The 15119-nt window shown below is 33.3% G+C and overlaps 1 protein-coding gene across 1 annotated transcript in view; it reads right to left on the reverse strand.

Moving 5' to 3' along the window:
- MRPS35 (mitochondrial ribosomal protein S35) overlaps positions 1-15119 on the reverse strand; it is a 28973-nt gene that overhangs the window by 9968 nt on the left and 3886 nt on the right. Inside the window, exons 3-6 of the mRNA XM_087814744.1 lie at positions 14429-14596; positions 12471-12531; positions 5567-5706; positions 751-860 (exon numbers count right to left, since the gene is read on the reverse strand). Coding sequence (XP_087670870.1) covers positions 751-860; positions 5567-5706; positions 12471-12531; positions 14429-14596 — 479 coding nt within the window. The remainder of the gene's footprint in view (positions 1-750; positions 861-5566; positions 5707-12470; positions 12532-14428; positions 14597-15119) is intronic.

Raw genomic sequence — 15119 nt, forward strand, 5'->3', positions numbered from 1 at the left:
CAAATGACTTAATTCATATATAAATTCAATACTGCTTTTATGAACTTGCATGCTAGCACTAAAATTCTGGTTATTTACACAAGTACTTTGATAAATTTCCAGTTAATTTAATAATTTTAATTGTGAACTACAAGATTTTTATTCACTTTGACTTTGTAAAAGCTTGTTTGAGCATTCATCACACTTTTGTTTTCTTCTAACATCGTCCCTGCGTTTTATATACACGGATGTATTAAAATCATAGTTAAAAAAAAAATCACAATAATTTAACTCATCAAGGAAAGCCTCTCCATGTATATCAAGATCACAGTAGGCTAGTATAAAGATATTAAAAATATAAATTAGAGCCTTAGCTAGTTTTCTCAGTGGTTAGAGCATCCGCCCAAGGATTCAAAGGTCCTGGGTTCGATTCCCAGTCAAGGGCATGTACTTTGGTTATAGGCTCAATCCCTGGCCCTGCCCGGTCAGGGAGTGTGTGGGATGCAACCAATCGATGTGTCTCTCTCACACTGATGTTTCTCTCTCTCCTTTCCACTCTTTCTGAAAAGTAATGGAAAAAATATCCTCAGGTGAGGATTAAAATATATACATAACTAAAGCAGACAACTTCTCTTGACCTAACAAAGCTATAGAAGTTGATATAAAAGGCTATCCTTATTTTCAATGTCATTTCTTAAAAAAGGACTGCCAGGGGATGGGAGGTCAATAAAGCAACACACATGGTTGATTGGCTGCACTTTTCTTCTTTACCTGTCCGTTTTGATGGTAAGCACATCTGTGGTCTTGCAGTATCGCTCTCCTACAAGTTTAATAAGTTTCTTCTTTGCATGATCATCTAAATTCAAACTGGAAAGTTTAACCTTAAAAACACAAGAAAAAAATTATTTAAAAAAAAGATCATTTCATATGCTTTGTTTAATGAAAAAACAGTAGTAATATCATTTAAATTAACATTAAAATGAGCAAAAGGGAACCTTTTCAAACTCCTTTCTATCCAGAGTTAGCAACTGGCATGCACTATAAAGCCTGTTTTACTTAGGAAAAAAAGGGAGGGAGCAAACTATTTGGTGTTCTTTGAACGTTCAGGGCATTAGTACCTTTCCAGAAAGAATCAATGGCATATCTCTTAAATAAATAAAATTAGGGTGCTTATGAGTGGCATTAACTAATAGAAATAAACTCAATTAGTATTAGTAAAGCTGGAATATAGTAATAAATTGATAAAACATAAGGACTTTAAGAAATTCCTACCCTGCAATTATGAGACCCGTATCATTCCAACTAGTTTGGGGGCATTTTTTAAAAGCTACAGATCTCTCACGGAGCCTGGAATGCAGCATCAAAGGAGCAAAACAGTTGAAATAATATAGCTCAATATTTCTCAAAATGACAATGCTAGTCCCACAGGCTGCTAAGAAGAATTATTTCTTTAAAAAGGCTGCATGTTTTAAATGCATTCAGGAAATGCTGAGTTAATGGGGTTCTCTACGGCAGGATTTCTTAGAGGAGGTAATATGCTATATAAAGTAGTAAACGTTCTGAAATTTCAGATGCAGGGTTGTTATGTAATGATTCCCACATTTATTTGGCCTCAGGTTACACTTTTCAAGGGATAATTCATGGAATTAGTCTTCCTTGAAACATACTGTGGGAAATGATAGACTAACTGAACACACTTGTTAATCTGTAGAGAATTACGGCATGGCTGAAGGCATTAGCTAGAGATGAAAAGGCTGCACACAGGAGAGTAAGTTAGACACTAGAATACAGTTAAATAAGGTAAACACATTATTTTCCCACGGAAAGTATTAAGAATAAGAGAGTCATACTGTATGGAGAAGAAAAAAGGCTAAATAAGATTTTAAAATCCCACCCATTTCTTCTCTATAGCTTCAATAACCCTGCACTTCCCTAAAGACAGCATAGCAGAAGAGCTTATCTACTTTTCCTTTTTTCCCACTAGGCTGCAAACTCCAGGGTAAGAATGATGCCTGCCTTGTTCTTAGCAATGGCCTAGGACTTAAGAAGCACATAACACAAATTTGCGAATGAATACCCAAGTGAAAACAAGGGAGGGTATATTGTTTTTTTAAGCACTGTGAATTTTTATTTGAACTACAGAAAACAACTAGATGAATATAAATGTACTTGTGAAAAACGTAAGTAGTAAAAACATTGACTATTAACTATTAATCCAATAGAATGGTTGCACGTTGAAGACAATTTGAATTACCATAGTCCCCTGGAAACAATATGCATCATCAACCAGGATATCAGCTTGAGGGGTAAAATAAGCAATTTTATGGCAACTCCGATTAACAATATGGAGAATTATTTATAAGAAAATCATAAAATGGACCTACATTATGATCATAATTATGAAAATATATGCACAGATGCACAGATACAGAAGAGAAACAAATAGTTTTTACATTAGGATAGTGAAAATGTAGAGATTTTTCCTTTTAAAAACTCTCTTCAATGAAATCATAATGTTTAACAATAAATTTTAAAATTTATAATTTAAAAAATTTAAGTGTTCTAGCTTTGTACTTAAAAAGCAGTCTAAAAAAATGGCAGTAGTGCTGATTGTTATTATAACAACTGCTTTAAAACTCATTTACATTAACATTTTAATGTTCAAAAATTATAGAGTTTATGCTAGGAACTCAAACATTTCAGACACAGTTGTGTGGTACACTCACGCCACCTGCTAGCACTCAAAGGCACTGCAAAACTGTAGTCTTTAACCTGGATAATGACACGATTTGGAAGTTGAGTGGCATTCATTGTCATTCTTTTTTCCAAACTTGAAAGAATCCTCAGGCTTTTCTTTTTTCAAGTTGCTATATTTAAAGAATCAATATTGTACTATTAACATTATCCCCAAAACAATGTTGACATTTAAAATCACAGGAGGTTGTGGTTATATATGTGTATCTTCAAATGACCATATTTAAAAGAGCTACATAAATTGAGCAATGTCTAAATGTGTGAAATAGCTTCTCTATTTATAAATATAGTGCAGTTAAAGAACTCTGGTATTACACTAAACACAAGAATTATGGTTGATTTCTAGATTTGTTACTTATTGGCTAACTGACCTTAAACAATTCCTTTGATCTTCCTGTTTCCTCATTTATAAACAGAAAAGATCCACAGGATTTTTGCCAGGAATAAATTAGATCAAATAGAAGAAAGCACTTCTAAAGTAAAGTCCTATACAAATATTGTTGTTTTTAATTCTTCCTCACCCCCTAGCCTGTTAATTACTAATCTACTTTCTGTCTCTGTGGATTTGCCAATTCTTGACATTTCATACAAATGAATCCGACAATATGAATACTCTCATTTAAAATGTTTTCAGTGTCTCATTTGTTGTAGCATGTATCAGTTCTTCATTTCTTTGTATTTCTAAATAATATTCCATCTTATGAATATACCGTATTTTTATTTATCCATACATCAGTTGGTAGGCATTTGAGTTGTTTCCACTTTTTGGCTTAAGAGTAATGCTGCTAGAACATTCATGTACATATTTATATGGTCATGTTTTCAGTTCTTGCCACCGTTAGACCTTCTAGTTTTCGCCATTCTAATGGGCATGAAGTAGTATCTCATTGTGATTTTGGTTTACACTTTCCTAATGATGTTGAGCATTTTTTCATGTGCTTATTGACTATTTGCATATCTTCTTTGGAGAAATGTCTATTTAAATCCTTTGCCCATCTTTTAATTGAGTAATTTATGTTTTCATTGTTGTGTTTTTTATGTGTTCTGGGTACCAGTTCCTTATCAGATATCTTGCAGATATTTTCTCCCATTCCAAGAGTTGTCATCTCACATTCTTGATGGTGTATTTTTTAAGTACAGAAGTTTCAATTTTGATAAAGCCTAGTATATGTATTTTTTTTTGGTCTCGTGCTTTTGGTGCCATATGTAAGAAACGATTGTGTAATTCAGAGTCAGGAAGACTTAGTCCAATGTTTTCTTCTAAGAGTTTTATAGTTTTGTCTCTTACATTTAGGTCTATGATTTACTTTCAATTAATTTTTTTATATGGTGTAAGGTAAGGGTGCAACTTCTTTCTTTTACACATACATACTCAACTGTCTTAGCACTATTTGTTGAAAAGACTATTCTTTCCTCATTGAATTATCTTGCAGCCTTTGTCAAAAATGACATAGTTATTTTATAACTTTTCACTTGGCTACTTTGCCAAATTGTTTTTTACTGAAACTTTTATTATGAAAAATTTCAAATGTATGGAGATATAGAGAAAGTAGTATAATAAACACACATGACAACTTTAGTACTTAATATTGACAAATTCAAAATATTGAGTGCTTCATGTATTAACACACACGTGTATGTATTTGTGGTTTTAAGTGTTTCTTTAAAATTACAAATTTCTGACATTTTACACTAATATACTTCAGTGTTCTCTATAAATTAAAAGAGATTTTCTTATAAATTCCAATGTAATTAATACAGCTAACAAAAGTTTGAATAATTTCTTAATATCATCTAAAATATCTACTCCACACTCAAATTTCCCAAATTGTCTCACCAAAATGTTTTTTTCTTATTATTTTTAATTTATCTTTATTGTTCAAAGTATTACAGATGTCTCCTTTTCCCCTCATTGATCCCCTCCACCCCTCATAAATAGTTTTTGTTTAAACCAGAATCTAATCAAAGTCTGTTGCATTTGCTTGTCATGTTTCTTACATCTTTTTAACTCTAGAACAGCAAAGGGCCTCCCTACTCCTCTTTTTACTCCCCACTCCCCCAATGACAGGCTTCTTAAAGTGGTAGGTATTTTATCCTGTAGCATTTCCTACCTTCTCAATTGGTCTGAATGTATCTTCATGTTATTTATCTTATTCCTCTATCTCTTCTATTTCATATAAAGTGGAAGTTAGATTTAAGAAACTGATTAGATTACAGTAAGATGATTTGATGGGGACACTTGACAGACATTGCTATATATTTTATATTACATTACATGAGCGTACACAGCTTTTGGTTGCCTCATTCTTAGTATGCTGAAATTGATCACTAGGCTTAGAGGCTCACAACCTGATCTTTCCATTGTGAAATTACCTGTTTTTTGCTTTTCTCTTCAACAGGTAATCTGTAGGTGGGTATGTTCAGTAAGTTTTGATCAAATAAAATTATTCTATATCTTAACTTCAGTCTGTGGGAACTGTTTTAAGTTGGTTCCTATGGCCTTTTCTTTATAATCCCATTAGCCCTGGAAAATTTTCTTGCACTCTGGCACAACAAGATGGCCCAGTCTCACCTCAAGTATTTCTTATCCCAGACCCGGATTTAGCTATTTCTCCAAGGATCTCTGATATCTTTTAGTGGACATTAGTGTTTAGAGACCAACATCTGCATGCTAGGACATTTTAGTTGATCCTTTTGGAGATTTCTCCAAACACTTTTATATGCCTAAATTTTCTATAATAAATATGTACCAATTTTATAATAATACATACAAAATGATATCTTTTTAAGTAATGTATTATAATAATTCTTTTTTTTTTAAACTATCTCTTACCCTTAAGGTTACTACTCGTGCTTTGGGGTTTCGAATAGATGGTCCTGATGAAACATAATCAGCTGTGTCAATTTCAATTGGAAAATGCTTCTCACATTTTTCATCACTGTCTAGTGCAGCTGGCCACTCAGTGCAGAAATCTGAGAATTAAAAAAATTATTTCAATTATAATTTTGCAAGTAAATTCTCATTGTAACATATGCTACCAGACAAAATCAAATTATTGAGAGATCATTCTCAGTTTACATGAAATGGAAGAACAGATTCTATTCTGCACTTTACAGATTTATCAACCCTCCTCTCTTTTCTTCTTAGGTGAATCCTATTAGGGAATTTCAGAGAATGATTTGAATAGTTCATGTTTGGGAGAGAGCAGTATGTTCAGTTAAAAGGGAACTGTGACTTTGGAAGCTATTATAGCTTTGCAAATACGTTATGGGACAGTTTAATTCCTCCTCACCAACTAACACCAAACAGTTCATAGTGCCCAGAGAATTACTGTATTCAAGACAACAGATAATAGTATTCACTCCCAAATGAAGGTTACTAAAGATTAGCGGAAGGGATTGAAAGAAGTTCTGAAAAAGCTCTAAGAGATTCCTTGCTGGGTGGCTCAATCAGTTGGAACGTTGTCCCCTACACCAAAAGGTTGTGGGTTCGATCCCTGGTTGGGACACATACAGGAGGCAATGATGTTTCTCTCTCTTCTCTCTCTTCTTCTCTCTCTGAAATCAATAAAAACATATCCTCAGGTGAACAGGTAAGGATTTTTAAAAAAAAAAAAAAGTTCCAAGAGAAAACTGAGATGTGGTTAACAATCTTTCAGAAATTGAGTTGAAGAGGGCCTCAAGATAAAAAGGTACAAAAGCCTAGGTCATCCTTAAATAGGTCCTTACAGTAATTCATGTTTCTTCTGTGACTTCTGGGCCACTAGGGCTAACAATTAAGAGGTACAGACTTATCCTCATATTCAGGCAAGACATCTAGCCTAGAGAGGAGGTGGGATTGGGTCTGAGACCTGGGCCGCAAGAGAAGAAATTCTAAGCAGTGGGAACACGGCCCACTATCTATCTCCACAGCACAGAAGTGGAAACTGAGGTCTCAATTCGGGGGGGGGGGGGGAGGGGGGGAGGGGTGGAGGGGAGGAACAACCTTAGAAGGAAAAGAAATAGATCCTAGCTTCCCACAGCTTTCCGTATTGAGGGGGCTCCACAGGTAGGTAGATGATTTCATTTTGCCATATTCCTATCAAGTTAGTGTGACAGAGGGTGCTCAGCTTGGGATGAAAACCTTCCGGCACTATCAGGTTCACCTCAATGGAAACCTCATTCCTTAAACAGACTCATTCTAAGGCTAGCTAAAAGTAACTGGTTCCATAGGTCAAACACACCAGACCTCAGAGATCCCTGCTTTCTCCAAACAAGCAGGACTGCGGGAGAGGATGGTCACAACCACAGGCAGACACATGCACTCTTATAGGAAATGATTTAACAGTGAAAGGTACTTTGCCAATAGCATTTTCCCCAAGCTCACCATTTTCTTATAGTAGATACTATATTTAACTCCCCATTTAGGCTTTAATATCAGAGTCAGCAAAATGTCACTTTGGGTTAGAGAAACTTTCTAAGATCTAGGACTAACTATATGTTAGCAAATTAAGTGTATACAGCTCACACCATTCCCTAAACACCCTGTAAGAGAGATCAATACTCAGATATATGGAAGGGAAAGAAACATCTTTGCAATTAAGAACAATTCGACATTTAAATAAAATGAACAGAGCAAGATTATTGAGGTAATTTCATTCCTATCATGGACTAATTCCAACATCCTACACTATAAGATGCAACACTGCCAAGCAAGCACTTTATAAGAGAGACTAGTTTGGGGAATTTTATGAATTCCTGAGTTTGTACTGAATCTTTTTTTTTTAAACTTTGAATAAGTCATTTCACTCACCACATGATAACTACAGCCTGTATATTAAATGACCTGATTACATGTTTAAAAGAATACAACCAACTGGAAAGTACCTAACAGACCTCTGTTAGCCTCTATTCATCTGATAGGTAGAGTAATGACTAGACTGCAGAAGACTTTGGTTTTTACTTAACTTCTGCCACTGATTATTAAAATTTTGGTAAATTACCTAACTTTCCTATGCTTCAGATTTTCCATCTGCAAGTTAGATATAAAATCCAAACTGACCTACTTTGGAAGAAAACTGAGAAGAAATATTTGAAAAGCCTTTGAATTATTTGGAAGATACAATCTAAATCCAGAAGCTGGCAGAAGTGTAAAGGCAAAATTAAGGGAAGATTAAAACATTCAAGCACTGTAAAATATAATGCTACTCTTCTGAATGTACTGTATGAAAGCCTTACATTTAAAAACTACGAAGCAGTTTAGAAATATCACATTACAATGACCAGTTTCTTCTATATTATAAATGCACATTTAAAAATAATGTTTTAAAAATGGAATTTATCAGTGTAATGCATTTATCAATTGGATTTACAAAAGATTCAAAAAGTGATATATCATTTGTTCCAAACGGAACGCAAATTTTTAACAGTGGTGTCAGTCTAATACAAATACAGAAACATATAACCTAACAGGACAGAAAAGCACCCTAATGTCCCAAAACAGAAGACTAGACAAATGAAAGGAGACAGAAGAGATTTTCTTTCTTCCCTTATTTCAAGAGTAAGATAATTATTCGCACTTTTCAAGACCTCTTTATCTCTTCTTCACAAAAGCTAAACTTTCATCATAATCATGTTTACTATTTTTCTTTCCTGCATAATCAAGCTACGTATAAAGTGCTTCTAGATTTCATTTTTTGCTGAAAAGCCTTAACAAGTATACTGAGCATTTATACATCATTTTAAAATCAGCATGAGACTTGATCCTAAGGCACTAATTCTTAAATTACATATTCAATAACTATTCAATATAACAGTTATGAACCTAAAACAATTCAAATTTGTTTATTCTAGATACAGTCCAATGCAAATGAGATCAGAAATTAAATTGGAATATGTACATATTATGAGAACATACATAAAACCATCAAAAAAAAAAAAGTTCTTTGCCCTTAGCTCCATGCATGTAGAAGTGAGTGAAATCTATGTTTATATCTAAGAACAGATAGCTACTGCTCAAAATCAATAAATCCACAACTGGAAGTATATTCATATTCAGATGATTAATTCATTATATATGTGTATATGCATGCACGTACTATACATAGAGCATATATAACACACATATACTCTCTATATATATGTATATATAGTAAATATTAAATAATATAAAACATATTCTTTAAAAATTCATCCATTCATTCAGTGACACACTTAGGTTGTTTCCATATCCTGGCTATTATGAATAATGCTGCAATGAACATGGGAGTGCAGATAACTCTTCGTGATAGTGATTTCATTTCCTTCGAATAATTGGTATGACCGCTGAATCGTGATAGTTCTAATTTTAATTCCTTGAGGAACTTCCATACTGTTTTGCATAGACACTGTACCAAGTTACATTCTCACCAACAGTGCAAAAGAATTCCCTTTCCTCCACATCCTGGCCAACACTTATCTCTTATCTTTTTGCTGATAGCCATTCTAATAGGTGTGAGGTGATAACTCATTGTATTTTGATTTGCATTTCCCTGACGATTAGTGATGTTAAACACTTTTTCATGTAGCTTGGCACATTTGTTATGTCCTCTTTGAAAAATGTCTACTCAGTTCCTTTATCCATTTTTAAATTGTTTTTTTGCTATGAGTTCCTTAGATATTTTGGGTATTAATTCCTTATCAGATATATGATTTTGCAAGTATTTTCTAGCAATTTTGTAGGCTGCCTTTTCATTTTGTGGATGGTCTCCTTTGTTCTGCAGAAGCTTTTAAATTTGATGTAATCCCACTTATTTTTGCTTTTTTTTTGCCTTTGTTTTTGGTGTCAAATCCAAAAAAATCATTGCTAAAAACAGTATCGAGGAGCTCACCCATCCTGACAACCCCCCCCACCCTGTTTTCTTCTAGGAGTTTATGGTTTCAGGTGTTACATTCAAGTCTTGAATCCATTTTGCGTTGATTTTCCTGTTAGGTACAAGATAGGGGTCCAGTTTTATTCTTCTGCATGAAGCTATCCAGTTTTCCCAACATCATTTATGGAAGAAGAGGCTGTCCTTTCTCCAGTATATATTCTTGGCCTCTCTGTCATAAGTTAATTGACCATACATACTGGGTTTATTTCCAGGCTCTTTACTCTGTTCCAATTATCTGTTTTTATGCCAATAACATTGTTTTAATTATGATAGCTTTGTAATATAATTTGAAATCAGAAAGTGTGATGCTACCACCTTTGTTGTTCTTAAGGTTGCTTTTGCCCGGCCAGGCGTGGCTCAGCAGTTGAGTGTCCACCTAGGATCCAGGCCATCGGGGTTCGATTCCTGGTCAGGGCACATGCCCGGGTTGCAGGCTCGATCCCCAGTCAGGGGCGTGCAGGAGGGAGCTGATCAATGACTCTCTCATCATTGATGTTTCTCTCTCTCTCTCTCCCCCTATCCTTTCCTCTCTCTGAAATCAATAAAGATATAGTTAAAAACAAAAAAAGAAAAAGAAAAAGATTGCTTTGGCTACTAAGGGTCTTTTGTGATTCAACACAAATTTTAGGATTATTTTTTTCTATTTCTGTGAAAAATGCCATTAGAATTTTTTATAGGGATTACACTGAATCTATAGATGGTTTTGGGCAGTATGGGCATTTTAAAAATATTAATTCTTCTAATCCACAAGCACAGACTATCTTTTATTTATTTGTATCTTCAATTTTTTTCATCATGTCTTAGTTTTTGGTGTATAGATCTTTCACTTCCTTATTTAAATTTATTCCTAAGTATTTTATTCTTTTTTATGTGAGATTGTTTTCTTAATTTATCTTTGACAGTTCACTGTTACTATATAGAAACACAACTGATTTTTGTACATTAATTTTGTATCCTGCAACTTTACTGAATTTATTAGTTCTGACAGTTTTTTGGTGAAGTCTTCAGGGTTTTCTACATACGATATCATGTCATCTATAATTAGAGACAATTTTACTTCTTTTACGATTTGAATGTCTTTTCTTTTACTTGCCTAAATGCTCTGGCTAGGACTTCTACTATGTTGAATAAAAGTGACTTGTCCTTGTCTTGTCCTAATCTTAGGAGTAAAGCGTTCTGTTTTTTACCAGCGAGTATAATATTAGCTGTGAGCTTGTCATATATGACCTATATTATATTGAGGCATATAGTTTGTTGAGAGTTTTTCTCATTGAAGGATGCTGAATTTAGTCAAATGCATTTCCTGCGTCTATTGAAACGGTTATATAATTTTGTCCTTTATTTTGTTAATGCAGCATATCACATTGATTTGCAGATGCTGAACCATCCTTCCATCCCTGGAATAAATCCCACTTAATGGGATCATGGTATATGATCCTTTTAATGTACTGTTGAATTCAGTGCACTAATATTTTGTTGAGGACTTTTGCACCTATGTTCACCAGAGATATTGGCTTGACATTTTTTTCTTGCACTGTTCTTGTCTGGCTTTGCTGTGAGGGCAATGCTGGCCTTGTAAAATGGATTTGAAAGTGTTCCCACCTCTTCAATTTTTTTGGAAAAGTTTGAGAAGAATTAGTATTAATTCTTCTCTAAATGTTTAGAATTCACCAGTGACACCATCTTGTTCTAGACTTTTGTGTTGGAAGAGTTCTGATTTCTGATTCACTCTCCTTACAAGTAATCAGTCTGTTCAGATTTTCTATTTCATCATGATTCGCTCATGGTAGGCTCTATGTTTCTAGACATTTATTCATTTCCGCTACATTTTCCAATTTGTTGGTGTGTAATTAATTATTCACAGTAGTCTTTTATGATCTGTTGTATTTCTGTGTTATCAGTTAAAATGTCTCCACTTCTATTTATAATTTTGAGTCCTCTCTCTTTTCTTGTTGGTGAGTCTAACTAAAGGTTTGCATATTTTATCTTTTCAAAAAAACAGCTCTTAGTTTCATTTATCTTTTCTATTGCGCTTTTTAAGTCTCCATTTCATTTATTTCCACTTTGATCTTTGTTATTTCCTTCCTTCCACTAACTTTGGCCTTAGTTTGTTTTTCTTTTTCTAGTTCTTTAAGGTATAAAGTTAGGTTATTTGAGATCTTTCTTGTTTCTCAGTGTAGGCATTTACTGCTATAAACTGCCCTCTTAAAACTGCTTTTGCTAAATCTTGTAAGTCTTGGTATGGTGTGTTTCCATTTTCATTTGTTTCAAGATATTTTTTTATTTCTCTTGGTTTCTTCTTTGATTCACTGTTTTTTAAGGCATGTTGTTTAATCTCCATGTAGTTGTGAATTTTCCAGTTTTCTTCTTGTAACTGATTTCTAGTTTCATACCATTATGGTCAGAGCAGTTGCTTGATATGATATCAGTCTTCTTAAATTATTAAGACTTTTTTTGTGGTCTAACACGATCTTTCCTGGAGAACTTTTCCTGTGCATTTGAGGAAGAAGTATATTCTGCTGCTGTTGAACAGAGTGGAAGTTCCACAAACATCAAGTCCATCCGGTCTAATGTGTAGTTTAAGTCCAATGTTTCCTTATTTTTTTCTGTCGGGATGACCTATCCATTGTTGAACATGGGGTAGTGAAGTCCCTACTATTATTGTATTGCTATCTATTTCCCCCTTCGGTTCTGTTAATATTGCTTTATATATTTAGGTGTTACAAAGTTGAGTGCATAACCATTTACAAACATTATATCCTCTTGATGAATCGACCCCTTTATTGTTAGAAATGAGATTCTTAATTTTATGTTCAAAGTCAGTTATGTAACAAAACAACCACTTACCTTTAAGAGCTTCACAATGCTTTTTAATTGCTACAGGAGTCAAATGCAGAAAATTGGGGATCTAAAGTAGAGAAATTTAAAGGATAAATTAGCCAACTGTCTTAAAAACATGAAAAAGGCAATTTGCTCATATAACTAAATCATAGGCCCAACAAGGCTTATCATAAATAAAATGTGGTGGTTTTTTACACTACCACATCCTATGCCACAGGTGGTGTGAATTCAAGAAAAAAAATTCCTTGAAATACAGATTCAGTACCAAGTGTCTTAAAATGACATTTGAAAAAATAAACATTTTTATAGTGTTCTTCCTGCCAGGTGTATATATTTCCCTTACAGAATTGAAGGCACCTAAGGACACAGATCATTGTGTAATCATCCTAATTCCCCTGGATTATATAGCACTGTGATACATTTTCTACTTTGTAATTAATAGAATTTTAGAACTGAATGAATAAATGAAGCTATCAAATCTTAACTGAACAATTTAATGAAGCTGGGAATATATATATGATGATATATTAAGAGGCTACCTAATCATTTGCAGGACCAATGGGAAGTTCAGTAAAGGTCAGAGATTTAATTCCTTCAAATAAATAATTACATTTACTAGATACTTCTTGATAATGTTAAGCAATTTAAGAGAAAATTTAGTTAAATAGACTAATTTTGAAAGAAAAATTTAAACATGTAGAAAGTTATTACAAACATTATGCCTAGAATCTTAAGTGTGGATCAGAAAATGTTTATTTTAATCAAGAGAAAATAGGCAATGAAAATTGGAACTATGGACTATGTGGCTTCATTTTTCTACACTTTTATTTTTGAAACATAAAATATAATCTTAAAATCATAAAAGGAAAAAATAATTGCTAATGCTTACATAACATTTATATAGGAACTGTTCTGTGCACTTTGCATGTATTAGCTCAGTTAATAAACTTATCCAGTGGAACTCACTAGGAATAAACCATTTCACTGGACTAGGCATATAGGTGATTCTTAAAAGGGATGGCATGCGTTAAATGTTTGGATTTCTATGTTTATTTAAATACCATTGACAACCATTAGCATTATTACAAATATATTGCTACCCTCTCTCAAATAAATAATTACATTTACTAGATACTTCTTGATAATGATATTTTCCAAAGACCTATCTTTAAACTCACATCTCCTCTTTCACTTGAAGAAAAAACTAGTTTCCTCAATGTTTGTTTTCTTATGTCTCCTAAAACATTCCTATTTCCAAATTTAATTTACCCGTCTCCAGCAGCAGATAACCCCTTTCCCATATTACCATCTAATTTTTCACCATCACCTTTTATTAAATTTTTCTTTGTATTTCAAGAAGACTCTCATTTAATGGAAAACAATCTGCTGATGATAATTCCATTGTATATAAAAGGAAACCATCTAAGACATGCATTCCCAGGCTAAGCATATATATTTTTTCTTTAAAAACTCACAGTTCATAAATCACTATTGATGCTACCAACTGAGGCATTTAATATGACCTCTTTTGCTTCAAGCAATAAAGTTTAAGGACAATAACAATAATATTAAATAATATTCTACCTTTCTGGACAGAAAGTTTAAAAATCTCTTTTAAAAGTGAAATCTTCCACACACACCCCCCAGTTCTCAATCTCAAATTAGATTATTTCGCTTTTCTTAGTTCCATTTGAAAGATACAATAAAAAGGTACAATAAAAAAATATACAACAGAAAAGAAAAAGGCAAAAGGGAAGCCAAAGGACAAATTAATTACATTCTGAAATGCCTAGGGTTCTTTGAGTCTTTTTAACAACGGTTAATCAAAATACAACATCCATTACTAAATGGGAAAAAAATTAAAATTAAAATACAATAAGCTGTTAAACAAGAAGTATAAAGGGAGTGGGAGGAGGATCACCATTTATTTAGATATAAGCCAATGATCCAATAACTTATCTTACCTTTAAAAGTTCTAGGTTTCCTTCCTTTGCCATGGGCACCCCTCTTTTTACTGGATAACCCATTCGAATAGGAAGAGGTACTACAGAGGGTTTAAATGGTGCTGCAACAGGGTAAACACTAGGCCAGTCCTGGTCAACAGCCATTTTCTCTGTCCTAGGAGGTAGTGCCTAAGAAACATAAAACAGTTTAATATTTTAAATATGAACATGTATTTTAATTTTACAGCAAAAGAACACATGTAATTAAGAGAAACACTAGCAGAATTGCAACCTATGTAAAATCCCACAAAGCTGCTGCTGTTCAAATGAAAAAAACACAAAATCTACCGAAATATTTCTGCACTACTTCCTCAAACCCTCTAGGGTACAATTTCTCCCTAACTTATTTATTGATAAGCAAACTTTACCCATTTTGTTTATGAATATTTTGAAATGATTTATAAAACTTCTTTGATAAAGTCAGTACATGAGGTAACACTGAGAACTTGGAAACAAGTAAAGTAAGGTTAAACTAACTGAATAAATACTTAAGAAATTACATGTTTTCTAGGCCCACAGAATAGCTATATGACAGCTTAGTCAATCACAATACCTATATATATAAAATACTAAAGTATGGTTTAAAGAGACAAAATGTGGCTATACCCATCTAAGCAATATCGAAACTAGTGTAGTATGTCCTGGAACCAGG

Source organism: Miniopterus natalensis, chromosome 2 (assembly GCF_054644295.1).
Source record: "Miniopterus natalensis isolate mMinNat1 chromosome 2, mMinNat1.hap1, whole genome shotgun sequence".
Lineage (NCBI taxonomy): Eukaryota > Metazoa > Chordata > Mammalia > Chiroptera > Miniopteridae > Miniopterus > Miniopterus natalensis.